The sequence below is a fragment of the Myotis myotis genome, unplaced genomic scaffold (assembly GCF_014108235.1).
Source record: "Myotis myotis isolate mMyoMyo1 unplaced genomic scaffold, mMyoMyo1.p scaffold_m19_p_10, whole genome shotgun sequence".
Classification (NCBI taxonomy): domain Eukaryota; kingdom Metazoa; phylum Chordata; class Mammalia; order Chiroptera; family Vespertilionidae; genus Myotis; species Myotis myotis.
Genome location: NW_023416314.1, coordinates 26,528,317 through 26,552,042, shown reverse-complemented (window position 1 = coordinate 26,552,042; position 23,726 = coordinate 26,528,317). Strand labels below are relative to the sequence as shown.

At 39.6% G+C, this 23,726-nt stretch overlaps 1 protein-coding gene across 1 annotated transcript in view; it reads left to right on the top strand.

The window, feature by feature from the left end:
• The window catches only part of TYR (tyrosinase), a 69,606-nt gene that overhangs the window by 22,506 nt on the left and 23,374 nt on the right, over positions 1-23,726 (top strand). Inside the window, exon 3 of the mRNA XM_036321458.1 lies at positions 10,269-10,416. Within this exon, the coding sequence (XP_036177351.1) occupies positions 10,269-10,416 (148 nt within the window). The remainder of the gene's footprint in view (positions 1-10,268; positions 10,417-23,726) is intronic.

The following is a 23,726-nucleotide window of genomic DNA, read 5'->3' as shown; positions in this document are numbered from 1 at the left end:
AATACAGTGTCCTAATTTTAAAGGAAGCAGAGAGTCAAGGTTAAGAGTCAGACTACCGGGGATAAAATCCTCATACCACCTCTTACTAGCCAGATGACTTTTGGTAAGTTTAACTTGTCTTTACTTAGAGTCCTTCATTAACAAAGTGAAGATAAAAACAATATCTACCTCATGTGTTGTTAAAAAGATTGTACTTAGAACAGTCTCTGTAATAGGAAAATTTCATTAAATAATAAAGTCACTCTTGCATGCTGCTGCACTAATTTTCTAGCTCCATATAGAAAACAAATTTTAAATGGAGTAGACTAGTGTTTGAGACCTCCAGTGAGGGGGCGGGGGGAGGGGGAGAATTGTTTCAGAAAAGCATTAGTCCTAAATTGAACTGATAGACAAAATGTAACAAAATGATAGTACTTTCTACTTAGAATTGCTTTTTTAAAGGAACCTCTGAGATAAAATTATAGCCTTCTACAGATTTTTGAAATTCAGTGAGGAAATGAAATTTGACAGAAACAAAAGTTGGTTTTATGGAGATGAACATCTGGCCTTATACACTGGTGGCTCTACCAAAGGATTCTAGCCTTCTCTATGTTTTGTGGCAGGAATATGATTGATCCGGCTAATTGTATGCCATCTGAAGTCCTGTAATAGGAAGCTTCTACAGTACTCATCCAGCCCTGGACTCTGTGGCTCAGCTGGTTGAGCATCGTCCCATGCAATGAAAGGTCGCTGGTTCGATTCCCAGTCAGGGCACATGCCGGGTTCACAGGCTCAATCCCCAGTAGGGGGTGTGCAGGAAGCAGCCCATCAATGTCTTTCTCTCTCTCTCTCTCTCTCTCTCTCTCTCTCTCTCTCTCTCTCCTCCCTCCCTCCCTCCCTCCCTCCCTCCCTCCCTCCCTCTCCCTTTGTAAAAAATCAATAAAAAACAGTAACAAACTTTAAAGTACTCATCAAAGGAAGAGGAAGAGTGGGAGCCACCACGATAGGGCTTTCTCTACCCTGATCAAGTATATTACAGAAAAACTGTTCTGGATCAGAAGCCTCAGTTTTTTCAGAAAAAAAAAAAGGAAAACAAGGGTACGGTTGAAACTAGTAAAAAATAGAAAAGAATATTGTCATCTTTATAGAGTTACTATGAGAACTAAGTTTCATAAGAACATAAGGGAACACTTAGCCCTAATGCCTACCACCCAGAAGTTGAAAGTACAGTAATAGCAGTAATTTGTTGCCATATGGTAATTAAGTAGTAACATAGAAAATGTATGAGTCATACTTCATTTATAATTAAATTGTGAATCATAAGGAAGACACTATTTGAAACTGAAGATTGATAAATGAAAACCCATCTGTGAAAAATTCAGTATTTTCAAGTGATTTTAATCAAAATGTCTTACAAATAATTATCCTTATTTTAATACAAATAAAATCTTTATTATGTTTTCCTGCAACTAACTTTACCTAACACTAATTTTTTATCCATGGACTACGTATGCTCTTATTATACATTCATAGCAATAATCCCTATATGCAAATTTATAGAAATGAAAGATAAAAACAAAGTAGTCTAATGAGAAAAACACTGGATTTGAAATGAGAAGACTGAAGATATAGCTTTGGTATTAGCCATTCAGAAGACATGTGACCTTTAATATGTCATCTAGATCACCCAAGTCAGTCTCTTCATCTGCAGTATAAGCATGCTCATACTTACTCTATCTCCCTATGTGAGGAACATACAATAGTGTGCTGGAGCTGATACATCTGCTGTGAGAACTGGGAACATCTTTTCCCAACTCTTTACTCAATGACGTTAAGTTGGTACTTTGAAGTTAACAATCATGGACTATCTACACCATGAAAATTGACAGGTGCTACCAATCAAAATATTCTCCATATACCGCCCCCCCCATTTTTCCTCTGAGATTTAGTTATTAATCTCTTGCTAGTACACTACTGGGAATGTCTAATGAGAAAATGTGCCTGAAAGTGTTTTGTGATCTATAACATGTAATGCAAATATGCTATAATATTCATTATGAAAAATTATTGATATGGAATCTATGACTTGCATATTGATATCATTAAATGATCTTGCCTAATTAAAAGCAAAGATATAAATGAGATAGGGTACATTTAAATGATTTAATTGATTTGTATATTATAGAAATGGCCTATCAAATCAAACCAATGAAGGGTTGTTACATAGAACCTTAGAAAAGGTACTTAACCATCTGTTTGCCTGGGACTCATATGGGCTTTCTGAAGACCAGGACAAGGTATATAATTTGTAGGTACTAGTGTGAAATGAAAACATTGTGCACCTTGTTAGAAAATTATTAAGAATTTCAAGATAGCAATAGCAGATCATTAAATCAAGTATGGGCAGTCTGGGTAGGGCACACTCAGTTGCATGCTTATGAAACTGGCCTACCTAGGACATAGGACTTTCAGTGCTAAAACCAAACAGAGACTAGAATGGTTAATTATCCTACCTTTGCTTCAAAAAATAGCATTAATATATTATTAATGTTTTATCACACCTAATGAAATACACCAAAGATATACCAAGTACTAGCAATTCAATCATAAGTAAAGAGCAGGAAGAGAATATGACTAAAATAATACATCCTATATAATAAAAGCCTAATATGCAAATCAACCAAACAGCAGAACGACTGGTGGAATGACTGGTCGCTCACCGACCACCAGGGGGCAGATGCTCAATGCAGGAGCTGCCCCCAGCCCACAGGCCCCAGGCCAGTCAAAGCAGGTTCCAGCAGCCCCCCCCCCCCCGCCCCCGATCGCCCTGCAGAGGGAGGTGACCAGCGGCGGCGGTGGAGGCAGGCGGGACCCCCAAATGCCCCGCCAGTTGCCCCACAGATGGGCCCTGATCGCTGGCCAAGCCTAGTGACCCTACCCATGCACGAATTCCATGCACAGGGCCTTTAGTATAACTATAAAGATCTTTGCTTGTTTCATTCTGTACAAAGTGTACTAAATGACTGCTGTGTATTTCAATATTCCCAAGTCTTTCCAAACACAGAAACCTAATCTTAGAATATGGAAATCCATTATAAAATCTTAACTTAAAACAAATTTCAGATACATTTTAAATGAAGAAAATGGACCATTATTCTTGATGTGTAAGATCATTCTATAGGTATGTTTATAAACTGAGAATAAGATCTATGAATATTTAAAAAAAATCACTGGATGATGTAATTATACATATAACTGTGCATTTATAATATGTATGTAAAGAAAAAGCTTAGACATGCACACACATACATAATGCACACACACAAACATGGAGGCTACCTAGAGGAGAAATTAATCTGGTGTTTAAAATAATAAACAATTTAAGGTGATAACACATGAAGTAGTTCTGTTGCTCTCCTTTATTGCATTTATGGAGAAGACTGACTAATTCTGATGGACTCAACCGTTGTCTTTGTGCAAACACTGAAGATAATTAGAGCAGTTCTCCAACTTAGTGCATATTAGAATCACCTTGAAGATTTCCTACTGACATTTTGATCCATAATTTTCTAGTAGGGTCAGTATATTTGCATTTCTAACAAATTTACAGGTGATTTTCTGGCTTTAGGACCATACTTTTGATGACCCCAGAATTTGTGGTGCTTTTGAGATCTTAACTATCATCTAACACATTATTATATGGTAGGAAAGAATCATCAACCACTACATTTACTTCATTGCTCTGTTTCCACAATTGAAAGAATTTCCTGAGTCAAATTAAAAGTATTTTCTAACAAACATAAATGCTAATTAATTACATTTATGGCTGTAGAGCTGCCACTTTATTTTATAAAGCTTGAATTGGATTGAAAATTAATGCTTCCATTATACCTAAGGACTAGCTTAGATCCAAAATTTTTTTGATCTATAATATTATATTTCTGTTGCAAGGAATTTAAATTACAAACCTTTTAAAAGTACTCAGCCATCAAATTCAACCTCCTAAAAGGATTGTGTGTAACCTTGTGAGGCTATGCACTTAGATTCTGAATTAAGTTGCACATTAGGAGAGTATATTAGGGGGAATGTAGCCAGTGGGTCTAACAGTCACTTCTCTTCAATCTTCAGACACATTAATGTACATTTTTGTATCTTATTTTTGGTTTCTGTTCTGCAATTAAGTCTCTGGAACTCCATGAAATGTTATAATTGGTTAGAGATGGACTTAAAATAAAATTAACTCAAATAAATTAAATGTACTGTGTTCTGAAGATTTAACTATGTACTTTTTTACATTCCCAATAGGCAAGATGAAGTGCAACATTTAAAATCCAGCTTCCTAGAAAGGAGCATACTGAATAACATAAGATGATGTGTGAAAATATCCATCCAGCACCTGGTACTTAGTAGTTCCTCAATTTTTAAACATCATTTTCAAGAGTCTTCTTTGGAACAGTTATCAGTATGAACATATTTCAAGGCAGAAGTGCGTGATGTGGAATTTTAAAGGCAGAAGCATTTTTGGACTATCAGAACATAAAAGGAAAAAATTTCAAGTGAAGGAAATAATATATTCAGATAAATAATCTCTATATATAAAAGACTAAGTGACCCACTGCACATCTGTCTGACTGGCTGGTACATATGACGCACACTGGCAATTTAAAAATAAACATTGACTCTCACATGCACGATACATATAAAGCTCTTGCTGGTGCCAATCGCGTGCATGTGTTTCTATCTGTCATTGTCATTCATGAATTTGGTTGACACTTCCATTATAGAGAAAGAGCAAATAGCAATATTAAAATATTTCTTCTATTAATTTCCTTTCAATGTGCACGAATCCGTGCACCGGCCACTAGTATACTAGTATTCAATAAAGTTTTTAAAGTGTGTATTCAAGTTTAGAGGAGGGAGAGCAATTTAGCCTAAGTTGGTGAATTTAAACCCTAGTTGCACATTAAAATCACATGGGGTGTTTTGAAAACTCCAGGTGCCTGAGACCCACTCTATACCAATTAAATCTGAATCTCCAGGGATCAGAGATAGGCATTTATATTAAAAGACAAAGGAATGAACTCAAACACTCTCAGAGCACTATTGGGAAAGAAATGAAAGAGAAAGAGATGGATTGACAAGTTGAAGTTTTCTATTGTTATCATCAACCTGAAACTGTGTTTATAAATTTCTCATAGGAGTGTAGCATGCAGATTTGAAGGCATAACACATGTCACCATCCTTCACAAAGAGGTTTGAGCCATTTTGGTATCTGTGACTGCTAACAAGGTCCCTGCTGGCTTATTAGATTTTCTATCCACGGGGAATCCTTGGACAAGAGCGAGGCAATAAAACATTCTGCACCTCGCTGTTAATGGGTGAAAATAGCAAGTCAATAAATTCACTTCATAGTACATAGGAAAAGAGGTTCCTAAGGTATGTCAGCAAGTTGGTACAGACACAACCCAACTCTAGTGTACAAAAAAACCCACAGTTTTTGAAATCCATGAGATTTCAAATCCAATTCCTTGATTTCCTCTATTACTAGCTTGAATTTAGATGTGTTATTTAACTTTGATAAACTTAAGTTTTCTCATCTGCAAAATTGGGAAAATAATAATATTTATATCACAAGTGGTCCTGGGATTCAAATGAGATCACATACAGTAGAGATATTTGAAAAGCTTGCCATGCGAATTATTACTACACACGATGCCAAAAATTTCCTCTTCGACTTGCTCTTCAAAAAGAGAATAAAATCTCAGCAAGAGAAGCTACTGATTTGGTGTAGACATTTCTTAGTTCCCCAAGATGATTTATCATCCAAAAAATAAATTGTGTAAAGAAGTAAAAGAGAAAATAGTTTATTCACATTTTTATATTATTCCCATCCATGACATTTTCTCTATTTTGTCACTTAAATACTAGAGTGAAGGACCCTTATAGACTTTATGGGGAGAAATGTATCTTTCCTTCCCAATCTCTATAGATTATGTAAGGACTAATAAGTATTTAATATTTTGTTTTCTTTTAAATACAAAGATAGCCCTAACCGGTTTGGCTCAGTGGATAGAGCGTCAGCCCGCGGACTCAAGGGTCCCAGGTTCGATTCCGGTCAAGGGCATGTACCTTGGTTGTGGGCACATCCCCAGTAGGGAGTGTGCAGGAGGCAACTGATCAATGTTTCTCTCTCATCGATGTTTCTAACTCTCTATCCCTCTCCCTTCCTCTCTTTAAAAAATCAATAAAATATATTTTTTAAAAATTAAAATAAAAAAATAAAAGACAAAAATCATCATTCTCCCCTTTAAAAAAATAAATACAAAGATATACAAGGCTCTTTAAAATATATATATCCTATCTAATAATAGACAAACATGGTAATTAACCGTACCTCCAACACGCCTCCCATTGGCTAATCAGGGCAATATGCAAATTACCTGCCAACCAAGATGGCGGCCGGCAGCCAGACAGCTGAAGCAAACAGGAGGCTTGCTTGCACCAGTGAAGGAGGAAGCCAAGGTTCCCTGCCTGCCACTGCTGGGCTCTGAGCTTGCACTCTAAGCAACTATGTTGCAATTATAGAAGCTAAACAATCCCCATGATTTCAGCCAGCCAGCTGAGCTGGAGTTGCAACAGTGTTTCAATTATAGAAGCCAAACAAACCAGATACCTGCTTTCAGCAGCTGAGGTCTCAGAGCTGGAGCCAAGCCTCAGAGCTAAAGCCAGCTCTCAGTTCCAGTGACAGGCATAGAAGGTAAATAAATCCCAGAATGAAAAAAAAGAAAAAAGAAAAAAAGGAGAGGTTGGGAGCTTCAGTCACCTGCCAGCCTGAAAACAGTGGGGACCCCCACCCTGAAGGGGGTGTGACCAGCTGCAAACAGCCATCATTCCCTCATCCAGGCTGGCCAGGCACCCAAGTGGGACCCCCCACTCTGATCCAGGACACCCTTCAGAGTCAACCAGCCGGCCCCCACCCATGCACCAGGCCTCTATCCTATAAAGTAAAAGGGTAATATGCCTCCCAACACCGGGATCAGCGGAGCAGCGAGGCCTCCCAGCACCGGGATCAGCGGAGCCGTGAGGCCTCCCGGCACTGGGATCAGCGGAGCCATGAGGCCTCCTGGCACCAGGATCAGCAGAGCAGCAAGGCCTCCCAGCACCGGGATCAGCAGAGCAGCAAGTCCTCACTGCCCCTGTGTCAAACGGAGCCGCGAGGCCTCCCAGCACCAGGAGCAGTGGAGCAGCGAGGTCTCCTGGCCCTTGGAGCAGTGTGACAGGGGGCAGCGCCCAAACCCCCTGATCGCCCTGCGGCTCTGTGTGGGACAGAGGACGGGGCCACAACCTCCCTATCTGCCCTGCTCTGTTCGTGACAGGGGAAGGTGCCCAACCACCTGATCAGCCCTGCTCTGTGCCTGATAGGGGGGAGCTCCCCAACCCCCTGATCGACCCTGCTCTGTGTGTGACGGGGTGGAGCCACAACCTCCCCATTGGCCCTGCCCTGAGTGTGACAGGGGGAGTGCCCCAACCTCCTGATTGGTCCTGCTCTGTGGGTGACAGGGGGAAGCGCCCCAAGCCCCTGATCGGCTCTACTCTGTGTGTGACAGGGTACGGAGCCCCAACCCCCCTGATGGGCCCTGCTCTGTGCGTGACAGTGGGCAGCGCCCCAACCCCCTGATCGGCTCTGCTCTGAGCCCGACCAGGGGCTGCACCTAGAGATTAGGCCTGCCCTCTGCCACCCAGGAGCAGGCCTAAGCCAGCAGGTCATTATCTCCCAAGGGGTCCCAGACTGTGAGAGGGCACAAGTGGGGCTGAGGGACACCACCCCCCCCCCCCCCGCCAGTGCACACATTTTTGTGCACCGGGCCTCTAGTATATATATATTGATTTCAGAGAGGAAGGGAGAGGCAGAGAGAGAAATATCAATGATGAGAGAGAACCATTGATTAGCTGCCTCCTGAATGCCTCACACTGGGGATCAAGCCCACAACCCAGATATGTGCTCTGACCAGGAATCAAACTGTAACTTCCTGGTTCATAGCTCAATGCTCAAATACTGAGTCACTCCAGCAGGCATGATGTAATAGTTTTTTTAAAAAAATATTTCAAGAGTAACATAACATTTATGCATAATTCTGTGGGAAAATAAAGTAAAACATGAAATTACATGAAAAAAGGACCCCCTCTCCAAAATTTCAGAGTATAATAAAGTTATTTTAATATGAACAATGGATAATAAGATACATTTTCTAAAAGTGATTATTAAGTTCTTAGTTTTAAATTTACACTTTTTGTAATATCCTTGAAATTTTGGCCTCCAAAACTATTTATAATTATGATTAAAACAATTTGGAATCCACTTAAAATTACATGAGAGCATATATAAAATGTAGTTTTAAATTTTCATTTGGTGCTACCCAAGAATAAAAGCTTGAAGACCATTGTTCTATGGAACTTTGCCCTCCATGATATGTGATTTATTGCTACATAGTAAACGCAGTAACCATGCACTTAAGAGCTTAAGCTCTAGAACAGTGGTTCTCAACCTTCTGTCCCTTTAAATACAGTTCCTCATGTTGTGACCCAACCATAAAATTATTTTCATTGCTACTGTTATGAATCATAATGTAAATATCTGATATGCAGGATGGTCTTTGGCGACCCCTTTGAAAGAGTCGTTTGACCGCCAAAGGGGTCGCGACCCACAGGTTGAGAATCGCTGCTCTAGAATAAAACAGGCTTGTGTTCCAACCTTCACGCTTTTTATTTGTTCACGCTTTTTATTTGTTTTGTAATCTTAGACAAGTTACTTGACCTCTCTAAACCCCTTTTTAAAGTCTATATAATGGAGATAATGAAGGATCATTCTGAAGGTTATATAAATCAATCATGTCAAACTCTTAGAAAAATTTCTGAACATAGTGAGTGTCAATCATAAAAATTGTCATAGACAAGCAAATTCAGATGGAAGTAATTATCCTTAGGCTACTAGTAAGTTTCCTGAGGGGCCAGGGCTTAGTATGATCTCTAAGAATGAATTCAAAAAGCTCAAAAGGAGGGGATAATAAGTCACCAGCTGAAGGGCAGAAATACTGTGGGCCACAAAGCATTAAATGCAAAAGTCAAGAGCTATACCTTTAAAAATGAAGAGGTAGGTTACAAAATAATTCTAATTGCATGAAATGTAGTTAGAACTCCCCTGTCCAAATTGTGGTGCCTTTACTGTGTCTATCCTCCATCATCATCATATTGCTTCTGCTTGCTTGATTTTTCTAAATTCTGAAATTCAATAATACGCCCTTGGCCATATTCCCTCAACTGGGTTCCAGTGTAGAATTTAACTTCCTTCTGACTTGAGTTCTGCTTATGTTTTATGTTTTATGTTTTGTCTGAATGGACTCAAAAAATATCTTACTCGACCTTTTCCCAGTGAGTGGGTGAGAAAGGATATAAAATACCAAGACCTCTAATGTTGAAGCTTAACTGAAATAAGTTAAAATCCCAACTCTACCACTACATCTGTAGCCTTGGGAAACTCAGCTCTTCTCTGAGCTTCAGTTTTCTCTTATTTACAGTGGGGATAATAATTTATAATTGATAGGGTTGCTGTAGATTGGAGGACATATATCACAAAAATGCATTTAGCCCAATTAACATTCAGAAAATAATAGCTCTTATTAATATGATTATTCCCACTATTAGTATTCCTGATGCAATGAATGGAACAATTTAATCGCATTCTGATGAACTTTGAAATGAGTATTTTTCAAAGCAAAGACATTCTGACCTGATGCCCCCTGACTGTTGACAATGCATAGTGATGTGGGAGGTCACAAATGTTATATTTTCTCTGAAACCAGAAAACAAAATTTAAAGTAGCCAGAACTGGTATGCAAAAGGACAAATAACAGGCTAAAATGATGTGCTCTAAGTATTGTTACAGACTGAAGTGAAAATCACTATGCTGATTATTATTAATAAGGTCTTGCTACTTTTCAGTATCTAAAGGAGGAATAATAAGCGGAAGGACCACAATTTGGCTCTACCTATTTCATCTGATTAACAGTTCTTTGTACCCAGATTAATACCAGTCAATTCCAGGAAGATTTATTAAATAAATACTCACTGGGTATTCAGAATGCAAAGAATCCCAATACAGCATGAATTTTATTATTATTTTATGACTTTGAATTAAGCTTTCACTTCTAATCATAAAACAAATGAAATAATCACTTTTCAATCATTAAGGCAAACTAACTTCCCCCCCCCAATTTTCTTTTTACCAACAGGATTTGCTAGTCCAGTTACTGGGATATCAAATACCTCTCAAAGCACTATGCACAATGCCTTGCACATCTATATGAATGGAACGATGTCTCTGGTCCCGTCATCTGCCAACGATCCCATTTTCCTTCTTCACCATTCATTTGTTGACAGGTTGGTGGACACTTCTTTATAAGTTATGTGCATATTAGTGTGAAATGTAGTGTGACGTTAGCCGTTACTTAAAAGCTAAGGGGCTATGGTGGTCTCTTTTCTCAGATCAGGTTCTTCCAGAAACAGAACTTAAACTAAGGATTTGAATGTTTTATGAAAATGTCTTATGACAGACCAACCAGTATGGAAAGAGTAAAGCAGGTAAGAAGAAGGAAGAGTACAATTTCAGTTGAAGTCCCAGACTCAACCAGATCATGGTAGAGTATGAAGTATCCCCTCAGATTGTCTTGCTTTAAGACAAAGGGACTGAGCTTTTGTATTCCCATATTAAAGAACCTTTGGTACAGGTTGCCATGAGGTAGGAGCAGTAAAGCTCCCAGGTACTAGCTAATTCCAGGCAGTCTAAAGGCTTCAGTGTCCAATGGTCATCTTCTAAAGGTTTTGGTGGAAGTGGTTAGGATTAAAGCATGTAGAGTCAGGAAGGTGGGCACATAGCACTGGTGCAAACCTATCTGACACCTTCTGGACAGGGCACTAATCTGCTATTTGTCACATATACATATGCTTTTTTTTCTCTCTCTTTCTGGTAATGTATTGTTATTTCTACATTTCCGACCTCAGACCTTCACATATAAGCAGATACAGTCTTTGATCTCAAACACTGGCCTGAGCATTATATGAGCAGTTCTCCAGACAGGATGCACTATGGCCCAACCATCCTGTTTAATGTGATTTAATTCTCCCATAGTTTTTTTTTTTTCCTCTCCCTTATTAACCTTCTCCCATGATAGCAGAAAAGAAAGTAGGTAGAGAATGGTCAGTTCTCTTTTTCTAGAATTCAAGAAGAGAAAAGATAATAAAGCATCAGATTTTGACAGACAAATGTAGGGCTCTTTTCTTTGTCCCTTCGAAGGTACTTTTCTCCCAACAGCTAATGAATTAAAGGCACAGATTTATACCTACCATGAAAATAATGCTGCCATTTCCTTCATAAGTATAACAGTTTCTATTTTTTCCTGTTGTAAAAATAAGGAAACCGAAACTGAAAACTAAAATTTTACTCATCACCATTTCCACCTCACTCTTGTTCCTAAGAATGTGGATATAATATCAAATAAGAAAGTGACCATTAGCCTGGAAGATTATGAGAAAAATATTTATTGCCTCTATGGTCACTCTAATGTTACAGAAATTCATTAATATCCCAAGTCCAGTTTTATTCAGAAAACATTTTAAGAAAGTGTATAAACACCAAAATTATAATAGTAATATAATACTACTAGAGGCCCAGTGCACAAAAATTTGTGCACTCGGGGGGAGGGGGGGTCACGCAGCCCGGCCTGTGCCCTCTCGCAGTCTTGGACCCCTCAGGAGATAACAACCTGCTGGCTTAGGCCTGCTCCCAGGTGGCAGAGGGCAGGCCCAATCCCTAGGTGCAGCCCCTGGTCTAGCTCAGAGCAGGGCCGATTGGGGAGTTGGGGTGCCGCCCCCTGTCACACACACAGCTGCAGGGCGATCAGGGGGTTGGGGAGCTCCCCTCTATCAGGCACAGAGCAGGGCTGATCAAGGGGTTGGGGTACCTTCCCCTGTCACAAAAGAGCAGGGCAGATAGGGAGGTTGTGGCCCTGCCCCCTGTCACACACAGAGCCGCAGGGCAATCGGGGGGTTTGGGCGCTGCCCCTGTCACGCTGATCCCGGTGCCGGGAGGCCTCGCGGCTCTGCTGATCCCGGTGCTAGGAGGCATATTACCCTTTTACTATATAGGATAGAGGCCTGGTGCATGGGTGGGGGCCAGCTGGTTTGCCCTGAAGGGTGTCCTGGATCAGGGTGGGGGGGTCCCCACTGGGGTGCCTGGCCAGCCTGAGTGAGGGGATGATGGCTGTTTGCAGCTGGTCACACACCCTTCAGGGTGGGGGTCCCCACTGGGGTGCCTGGCCAATCTGGGTGAGGGGCTGAGGGCTGTTTTCAGGCTGGCGGGTGACTGAAGCTCCCAACTGCTCCTTTTTTTCTTTTTTCTTTTTTTATTCTGGGCCAGCTTTAGCTCTGGCTCCAGCTCTGAGGCCTCTGCTGCTGAAAGCAGGTATCTGGTTTGTTTGGGTTCTATAATCGAGACACTGTATCAACTCCAGCTCTGAGATCCCGGCTCGCTGAAAGCAGGTTTCTGGGGTTTTGTTTAGCTTCTATATTTGTTACAATGTTTCAAACTGCAAGCTCAGAGGCCGGCAAGGCACGCGGGGGAACATTGGAGTCCTCCATCACTGAAGCAAGCAAGCCTCATGTTAGCTTCCAGCTGCCTGGCTGCCGGCCGCCATCTTGGCTGGCAGTTAATTTGCATATTGCCCTGATTAGCCAATGGGAAGGGTAGCGGTCATACGCTAATTACCATGTTTCTCTTTTATTAGATAGGATAACCACCCATACCCATATATAAAGAACAGAGGGAGAGGGTTGAATAAACATCTTACCAGAAATGATAGCTTGAACTCTTTTTACTGAGTCATTTTTACATTGTACTGTCTTGGAGAGTTTTGGGCATTTTTTAATCTTTAGTGTTATCTCATGAACTTTAAAGAATTCTAGATTTCCTAGACATCTTGATGCCCTAAGCAAGGAATCACAAACTATGGTTTATGGGTCAAATCTATGTGTTACCTTCTTTGTAAATAAAGTTTTATTGGAGGATAGCAGCAGCATTTATTTACATACCAGAGGCCCAGTGCACGAATTCATGCACGGGTGGGGTCCCTTGGCCTGGCTAGCAATCGAAGCCTATCAGGGGGCCAGCCCAGTGGGAGGGACTCCAGGAAGTTGGCTGGCCAGGGGGAGGAGCTGTGGGTGGTTGGCTGGCAGGCCCTTCCTCCAATCAGGGTTAGAAGGGACAGAGCTGGCCAGGGGGAGGAACCATGGGCAGTTAGGGCAGGCCCATCCTAGCGACTGGTGGAGCTCCCAGTTGGTTGAACTCCCAAAGGAACAATTTGCACATTAGCCTTTTACTGTATAGGAGAAGAGAAAAATATTGATCTTTAGCTAGCCCACCAATTGTATATATATAACTGCTATATACTGAATTCAATATCTGGAAGCATGTTTGTTTAACAGAGATACAGTCATTAAGCAGATATAAGGCTTTTAGATACTATTCCGCCACCTTTGAAAATTAAAAATTTCTGTCCTCCCAGAATTCTTGGTTAAACCTATCTTAATATTAGATATCTGTGTGATTATTAAAATAACTCAAAAATCAGCCTGTAGCAAAGTAGTGCCTCACTGAGACCGCATAGCCAAGCTAATGAAGATTCTGTGCATGGAGAGGGGAAAAGGAGCAATATTATAAAGAAGGATAAAGACCTGTGGATACCACAGAATACCATGGCATCTGAACTTCCCTCCCATGTCTCTTCTCACAGAGACTCATTTCTTCAATCAGAGGTCTATTCACTGCCATTCAATTAGTCACAAATATATTTATTGAGCACCTACTATGCGCTAAATGTATTTGCCTGAAAATTTTACATTCCTCCCTGCCTCCATGAAATGCTTATACTATATTCCAAACCTGAAACATATTTTCCTTTGAGTTATCTAATTTCTATACAAGCTTCAAGACTAGTTTTAATTTCACCTCCTCCAGTAAGTATACCCAGATCATGTCTGTCTATACCCATATCTCCCATTAAAAGTGTGTTGGAACCAGCTTACACAGGCTAGCAAGATCTAACATGTACATCTTTTCCCAACTTTGCTTTAGTGACTTCAAGCTGTAGCTTGAAATCAGCTATGGTAGGAGTATTTATACAATGAAATTGGCAAATGCTACAAATCAAGGCTTTTATTCTGAGAGCTGGTTATTAAAATAATAGCCAACACACCACTGTTCCTATTTATTAACTCACATCACTGCCTCTCTCTACCCTTCATTTTGGACACATAATTCACATTGTTCTTATTGGTTATGTTACTCATTTGTGTTTTATCTCTCCCACTAATCTGTGAACTACTTAATGGCAGGGCCCATGCCTTTTATTATATTCATTTTTCTCAGTCTTTTGTCTAGTACATAATTAGTAGACATATAATTAATTCTTATCAATAAAGGATTTTTAAAAACATTAGCAAATTACATTTATCACAGCTGCAAAAGGAAATGCGGAGGAGCCATTGTAATTGAAGAAATTATTTTCGCAACTCTTGAAAAGCAAAATGTAATAATCATTCAATGCTATGAACATGTTTTAAGATTTCAGCATGTCTCTAGACTTTTCGATATGGCTCTAAGCACTGAGGAAACCGAATCATGAGATAGGATCACTGGTCTGAAAAAGCAGTCTAATGGGAATATAATCAAGTAAACAACTGTAGTATATTATGATTGCTGCACAGTCATGGAAGATATTCTTAGAAAGTTACATAAAAAGGTTGATAGATGAGCTGAGCCCTTAAGAAGAGGAGGCTTATAAGCCAAGGATGGATATTCAAGGTTGGGAAGCACAACTCATAACTCATTAAAACCAATAAGAAAGGGGAAGTATGAGCTGAAGAAGAAAATGGAAGCATGGCATTTAAAACAAGAAAATAAGCCTCAAAGCTCATATGCAGAGAAAGCTATAAAAAATCCAAATAATCTGTCATCAAAAGGTACCCATGTTGGACAAATAAAGACAAACTAAAAGTGTTTAATAACAACAACAACAAAAACAAAAAGACCAAAACTACAAAACTAAACCAAATTCTTTGCCACTTAAAAAAAAAAAAAATCAGAGCATGGGTCTAACGTCATAATTTAAAATATACAGTGGGGCCTTAACTTACGAGTGTCCCAACTAACGAGTTTTTCAAGATACGAGCCATCTCTTGGCCAATTTTTTGCTTTGAGTCGCGAGCTAAAATTCGGGTTACGAGCCAGCTTCAGATACCCCACCGCTAGTTGGCGCAGCGAACGTCACAGTGAACGCCACAACATCAGCCCAGCATCACCTGTCTCACTCGTTCACTTTTTGATTTGACATACGAGTAATTTGAGTTACGAGCTCCGTTTCGGAACGAATTAAACTCGTAAGTCAAGGCCCCACTGTATTTAAGTTTTCCTATGTTCTAAGTCCTATTCTAAACTCTTTATAAGTTTTGTTTCATGTAATCCATAACAAGTCTATAATGTAGGTTCTAGTATTATTCCTACTTGATATAGTAAAAAGATTACAAGGCCTTGAACATGGAGAATCCCAAAACCTTGCATCTCTCAGTAAGCTTTGGTTTCTAAGCTGCTCTGAAAACCCCATGTTCTTGTCAGCCAAGTATCTAACACATGTTTCTTTACCTGCCACCCAGTTTTGTTTAAAATACAGACAAGAAGTGAAAACATAATTCTTTATATTGTAGGCAAAGGCAATAAGCAATAAACCAAGGAAATAAGGCCATCAAAATTGAGAACATTTTGCTACAGTTTTTAACACATTTTATAACTTTTTTTAACTTAAGCATTATAAATCAGGTCAAATAAAATTCACTTTCCTAATTGCGTCCCTTATTAATTCTTTCATATTTTGGAACAAACTGACATTTTAAAACAGATTTCAGATGCTCCACAAAATCAACACACATTTTATTATAATATTATGATGCTCTTAAGATGAAACATGTTTATAATTGCTATCTTTAATTGAAACTACAGGTTTTAAAATAAGAATTTCATTGTATAGATACATCATAATTTAGTAATCACCTATTAAGGGGCATTTTAGTTGTTTCTTTATATATATATATATATATATATATATATATACACACACACACACATACACGTGTATATACAATTTTGATTTGTGAGTGCAGCTAAAGAACAAATTTTCAACACTGGAACTGAAAGGTATTTATTACATTTAAAGTTGTTAGATATTTCTAAATTGTCTTCTCAAAATGATTGTTCCAGCTAACTTCCCACAACTTATAGAAGATGAAAATGTATCTGTGACCCTGTACCAGGTGCTATAACCTTGTTAATCTTTGCTACTCTGGGAAGTAGAAAAATATTTATTTGAATTCTTGTTGCTACTCTGGAAAGTAGAAAAATATTCATTTGAATTTCTCTACTTCCTATGTTACAGAATGTGTTTTTTTTCTAAAATGTCTGTTTAATTTTCCACTATTTTGGATTGGGTTTGTGTGTCTTTTTATTCCTGAGCTGTATAGGCTCCTCATAATTTTCTTCACTGGCCATTTTTTCATAAATATTCCCAATACTTTCTGCAGTTCTTAATTACATTTTAAAGTTTTAGGGGTATGCTTTTAGCAATTCAGAAGTTGTTTTTATATGGTTCTTTTCATTCAATCTTTTGTTCGTGGCTTCAGAGTTCTTAACTTTTTGTATTTTTATCTACAAAAAGATTGAATTGGATCTAAAGCTCCAAGGTCCTTTCTGGACTTTACAATACTCTGGGTAATGTTTTTTGAAAAAAATGACAGTAGAATGCATTAGTACAATTACAGGGCTTGAGCAGATTTTTTAGTGACAGCTTAATCATGCTTTTAGTTATGATTAATAGGTAACTGACAAATAGATGAGACCAATTCATAGTTAAAATTATTTTTCTCTACTATTCAGATTAAGGTCTGACAAGGCACTCTGTGCTATTCTCAAGGTTGTAAAATAATACCAAAACTTTCTGGCAAGGAGAGAGTGTTGAGGAGCAATCAATGTAACAAAAAGAATAGGTTGGAGTTTGTTTATTCTTTTTCTCTAAGAAGATCAGATCTGGGCCATGATAAAGACAGAAGCATTTGAAACTTTAAACCAACCTAACAGCACAAGACCCCTCAAGCAAAGCTTGATGTTTTCACAAGGGAATGAAGAGCTTTTATGGCTATAGCTTCCTCAAGAAAGAAGGGGAACATTAGTGCTGAATGGTGCCCTGTAAATAAATGTCAAAGCAATAGAAAGGGGGCTTTGGAAAGATTTCAATTTCCTTGACAGGGCCTAGGTGGGCAAAAGCAGGCAGGCCTCTGCATGCTGTGGTCATTCATCCGTTTCAAGGGTGGGGAATGTTCGGCCTGTGCATCATATGAGGCCAGCAAAATCATTTGGTCTGGCCCTGCCAAGGCATTAGGGGTGAGTTAACTAAATATTTGACCAAATATAGCAGGGTAATTTTTAAATTAATAATTTCCTATGGCCCAGGAATCCTATATAATAAAAGCCTAATATGCTAAGTGTTTGGTCATCCGGTCAGCCATTCAACCAATCAAAGTGTAATACGCTAATGATATGCTAAGGCCACTCAACAGCTCGCTATGCCGTGCACTGACCACCGGGGGCAGACAGTTGACCTGTTAACCAGTTGCTATGACATGCACTGACCACCAGGAAGCAGATGCTCCAACCCATTGGTTAGCTTGCTGCTGGGGTCCAGTCAATCTGAACTGAGTGAGATGGACCAGACACACCCTGAAGCCTTCCCACGGTCACTGCCTGGCTGGCCAATCTCCTGTGTCCCTCCCTGGCCCTGATCATGCACCAGTGGGGTCCCTCGGCCTGGCCTGTGCCCTCTTGCAATCCAGGCTGAGGGACCCCCCACCCCCACCCCTAGTGCAGGAATTTCATGAACCGGGCCTCTAGTGACATTATAAATATCCAAATAGCCCTTGGCAGAAAAAAAGGTTTCCCACCCATTTAATTCAGCAAACATTAAGTGTCCCCTCTGTGTTGTGTGCTGCATTGGGCATGGGGGTGCAGCAGTCACTAATACTATTTCTCCCTACCTCACGCCTCCCAGTGTAGGTGTGTAAATAACAAAATGTAACTTCTGCAGTAATAGTGGTTTAACAGGCTAGAGTATGTGGGAGCAAGGAATAGCACCAAGGAAGTCAGGACCCCAAGAGCAGTCTTTTTCAAGCCTTGTGACTACAGCACCTATCACCACACCTGGCAATGTAGGGATATTCAATGGGTAATCAGTTGTTAGATTCTGTTGTTTGGAACACTCTTATGACTGCCAGCTTTTTGAAGAATGAGTAGGATTTTCGACCTGTGAAGTCTGATAATAAAAACAGTCAATTTATAGAAAAGAGAGGCACAGAAGTATGAGGTTAAAAGAAACTTCAGGAAATAAGCAATAATTAACACGCTACTAACATGCTAAAAACACAGCTGATATTTGAGTGTTTACTATGCACCAAATGCTAAGTGTATTGCAAGCATTTAATACTTAGGGCATCCTACCATTTAAGTGTTGTTATCAACCCCATCTCATGAATGAGTGGACTGAAACAGAGAGGTTAAGTAACATGTCGGGATATGAAACCACGCTCTTCATAAAGGATTTAGAGAGAGAAATGTTTGCATATATGTAAACTAGTTCTTATAAGGAGAGTCGAGTATAAGGCACCTTTTTAAAGTACACAATGCTTTTGTTCTGCACTCACTATTTTCTCAGGGCTCTACAATATTGACAGCACCTCATTGGTTGTCCTGTAGCTTTTCCCTCAAGTGCATGCGAATCCCGGTGAGGTCTAAATCTAAAGCAAAAGATTTCCTGGGATGGCAAGCCTGCGTCATCCCTGCTGCAGATTAATTACATTTTTTGGAATGACTTCTTGGCTGTGTTTGCCACTGAGGCTTCCCCTCTGCTCTGCTCCGCAGGCATCCCCTGGGCCATCCTGCTAAGGCTGCCTGGCCCATGCCCACAAGCCAAGTGCCTCCCAACTTGGCAGCCCAGAAACAGTCCAGGCAGAAGGCAGGTCCCTGCAGCTTCAGGAACGAACAGCAGATTGCTTGCCTGCTGGGGATTGCGAGGCTGAGCTTGCTCAGAAAGGCAAAAATCCCAGGGTTATGGGAGGGGGTGAGCTCAGAAACCAGAGAAATGTCTGCAAGCCTGCTCTAGGAACCAGACAGATGGCCAAGGAGAATCTGTCTGTTTCCTGGTTTCTTTTCATACTGTTGGGTTGTGGCCAACTTTAAAAATGCTCCCTGTTTGTTTTCTAAAGCAGGTGAATTAATTCCCTGAACAAGTAGCATTTATGCCATTATAGTCATCCTTATCCAGTTTCACAATTGTTTCTGTTCTTGCTGCTATTGTTGAATTGAGTTCTTCCGCCAATCTGTTCTGTTTGGACTTATTTGTAGGTTTATCTAATTCTCCCACTAAATCCTGAGCTCCATGAAGACTGGCTCTATGTATTGATCATCTCTCGCATTTAGCACAGACCCAAGCACCTAACACAGACCTTAGCACATAGGAGGCATTCATTAAACACTTACTAAAGTGCTCTATAATTGATAACTTATTTTCTTGTGGAACAAAATATTAATCTAAGGGAATTGAATTGTACTCTACTAGTTGATAAAGAAGCCATATGCTAATCTAAAAAATGTTCCCTTGTACAATGTGGAGAATCTCCCAATTCTTTGCCAGATTAATATGCTTTAGTATTAGGGAAATTAAATTGCTTAAAGTATATTGACAACTTAAAAATCCCAATGAAAGAGGACTAAAAAATATGAGTTGTCATCGATGTTTGTGGAACTTTTAAATCTGAAAAAGAATATTAAAACCAATCAAAACACCTTATTTTACAAATAAGGAAATCAGGGCCCAGAGAGGGTAGTTGCCCAAGGACACAGTATTTTGCCAAGTAGAGGGAATAATGCACCGAGGTCTTGTGGTAGAAGGTAGGAGGTCCCAGAGACAGAATGGAATGTTTAACACGACAGGGGATATGTGACCAAGGGAGGCAGAAGCAGCATGACTATAGGAAGGTCCTCACCATCATTATTAGAGAGCCAAAGGTCAGAACTGTCGAAATGGCAGCAAATATCAGGTTTAAGGGATGAGCAGGCTCTAAAATAAACTAAAAATCTGGAAATCAGGACACTGGGAATCAATAAATCATGTAATCAAGATCACAGATTTTAGCATCAGACATGCTTATTTTGAATCCCAGGGCTGCTACATCTCGCTGCATGATCTCCGGCAAGCTGCTTACTGTCCCCTAAGCTTTCCTTTTCTCAGCTATAAAATTCTGCTAATATTAGCAGCTATCTGAAGTTGTAGGTTTGAATAATTATATAAACACATGTAAAAGTTCTTAGCACACAATTATAAGACAGCTGAGGTCCTTGACATTAAGATTCTTATATTCTAGTAAGGAAAAACACAAAGTAAAGAAATAAGCACAAATTTCAGTTAAGTACTATAGCTTGATACAAAATATGTATTTTATAAAGAATTACTTGGAAAGTTTCCAATTTAGATAGGCTAATAATAACAGACTTTACCAAGAAAGTGAGCTATAACTTGACACTGGGGTCATGATAAGGACTCAGATATATAAAAATAAATTTCAGAAGTGTTTCAGAAAGTGAGAACAACAAATTCAGAAGGACCATAGAAGTAAGGAGCTTTGCTTGCCTCAAGGAGACAAAGCTAAAGATGCTAATCAAAGGGAACATGGTACAAGATGAGGCTGAAGAGATTAGCAGAAATCAGTAGAGGCCTAAGTACAGTGGAAAGAGTTTAAATCATTTCATCAGGTACTGAAATACTTTTAAGAAGACTGACATTTTTTAAAGTTATCCTGACTGCTATATACATATATTATTGGGGTGAGAACTTCAGTAGGTATGCAGATTACTCTATTGCAATGATTCAAGTGAGAGATGATAGTGATTTCAAGGAGATGGATGACAATGGAGCTATTGGGTATAAAATTGAGTCCATGTGTCATTTTACATTTTAGAGGTAAAACCAACAGGATGTGTCAGTATACTAGGTAGTGATGTAAATATAGCTAATGTCAAAAAGGAAAGAAAAAAAAGGTGTCCGAACACATGCCCCTGCTGTGGGCTCCATCCCTGGTGGGGGACTTACGGGAGGTGGTCCATCACTGTTTCTCTCTCATATGGATGTTTCTCTCTTTCCCTCTCTATCCCTCTCTCTTTCTCAAATCAATAAAAATATATTTTTAAAAAAAGATGATTTCTAGTTTTAGGAGCATAGCATTAGGGAAGAAAATGGAGCTATTTACTGAAATAGAAAAGACTAGGCAAGTAACACATTTATTAAAGAAAACGGAGTCAAGAGTTCCCTTTTTAATATATTAGGTTCCTTTTTGGATATGGCAATTATATATGTAAGAGAAGCTACCAAGTAGTTCGTTGGATCTTGAAATATGGAACTCAAAAGAAAGAACAGGGTTAGAGACACACATTTGCAATCGTTAGCCTATAGGCGTTATATAGCATCATGGGAATAGAGAGGCCACCCGGGGAGTGAGTATAAATAGAGAAAAAAGCCACAGTCTGGCACATCCATCATTAAGAGGATAATAGGAGCCTGGCCAGCATAGCTTAGTGGTTAACCTATGAACCAGGAGGTCATTGTTTGATTCCCAGTCAGAGCACATGCCTGGGTTGTGGGCTCAATCCTCAGTGCGGGGTGTGCAGGAGGCAGCCAATCAATGATTGTCTCTCATCAATGATGTTTCTATCTGTCTCTCCCTCTCTCTTCCTCTCTGAAATCAATAATATATATGGGGGGATACTGCTAAGTCACAGAAGCAAACCAGAATCATTGGCCAAAGAGGGAGAGGAAAAACACAGATATTAAGTCACAAAAGCTGTGTAGGCAAAATATTTCTAGGATGAGGAAGACAAATATATAGATCAAGTGCTATGAAGAGATTAATATAATGGTGAGAGGAAATGCCTACTGGGTCTGAAAACATGGGGGTAGGAGGTGTGACCCTGAGAGCAGCAGTTTCAGCAGAATGGAAGAATCAGGAGCCAGAGCTAGTGGGTCCTGAACAATTCTCTTGAAAGGTCTGACAAGAAAAGAAGCAGAGAAATGGGAAGCAGAAGAGGGGGTATGGTATGAAAGGAGGAATCAGAATGTTTAATTTCTTTGAGGATAGAGGATATTAAAGAATGTTGTATGCTATTAGAATTGAAAGGAGTACAAAGGAAGAGACACAGTGGTGAAAGGGAAAATCTGCCAGAGCAAGGTTCTTGATATTTAAGTCCTAAGACCATTGGAGGGGTAGGCCTTTGTGATAACTAGAGATGGGCATTCCTCTACACCTGGACTGAGACAAAAGATAGAAAGGGTATATGTATGTTTGTAAACTTGGTGTTAGAAACATTAGGGCATTCTGATCTGATTACTTCTATATACTCAACAAAATATGAGGGGAGGTCTTCAGGTGTAAATGGGATCGGCTGACTGAAGGGCTATGAATGGAAAAGGAAGAGTTTGTGGAAAGCTTAAAAAATATTAGATACATCATCTAGTATTTATATCATTCAACATGGCAGTGGTCTCTAAATTAAAGAAACATACTAGTTGGACAATAGAAAATAAATAAAACATCAGATGTTTCACTTACTATCTGCTGAATATATGCAAGGCATTTCCATATGTACCATCATTTTTTTTCTTAAAAAGTATTTTTTTACACCCTTTTTAAAAGTTTAAAGAGCAAAGCTCAGAAAGATTAAATATTTACCCAAAGTTGCAGAGCTCTTCATTGACTGGAAAAGGATTTTAACTGACCAATATTAATTGAAAGTCCCCATCTTTGAGATATATTGTTATGCCAACTAGGAGGTCACTGGTAATCACATCAGAAACATTACCTGTGGAGTCGTATATTAGTCGTCCAGGGCTGCCATAACAAACTACCTAGCACTCTGTGGTATAAACAATTTTTTTCAGAAATCTTGAGGCTAGAAGTACAAAATCAAGGTATTGGCAAGGTTAGTTTCTTTCTCCTTGGCTTGTATATGACCATCTTCTCCCAGTGTCTTCATATGGTCTTCCCTCTGCATGTGTCTGAGTCTTAACTTCCTCTTCTTATAAGGTTGCCAGCCCACCCTAATGACCTCATTCTCAATCACCTCTTTAAAGACACTGCTCACATAGTCATATGGTGAGATCCTGTGGATCTGGACTTAGACATATGAATATTTTATTTTTCCTTAATCCTCACCCAAGGATATATTTCCCATTGATTTTTTAGAGAGGTTGGGAGGGAGGGAGAGTGGGAGGTGAGAGAGAGATTGGTTGCCTCCCGCACATGCCCCAACTGGGGCCAGCGATAGAACCTGCAACCCGTAGGTGCCCTGAACCAGGAATCAAACCTTTGATCTTTCAATGCATGGTCCAATACTCTAACCACTAACCAGCCATGGCTCAACACATGAATTTGGGGTAGGGGCTATAGAGCACAATTCAGCCCATAATCGGTGGTGAAAATAATTCAAACTGTAGTAGGACAAATATAGAATAAGAATTGAAAAATATCAAATTAGACCAAGCTTTTAA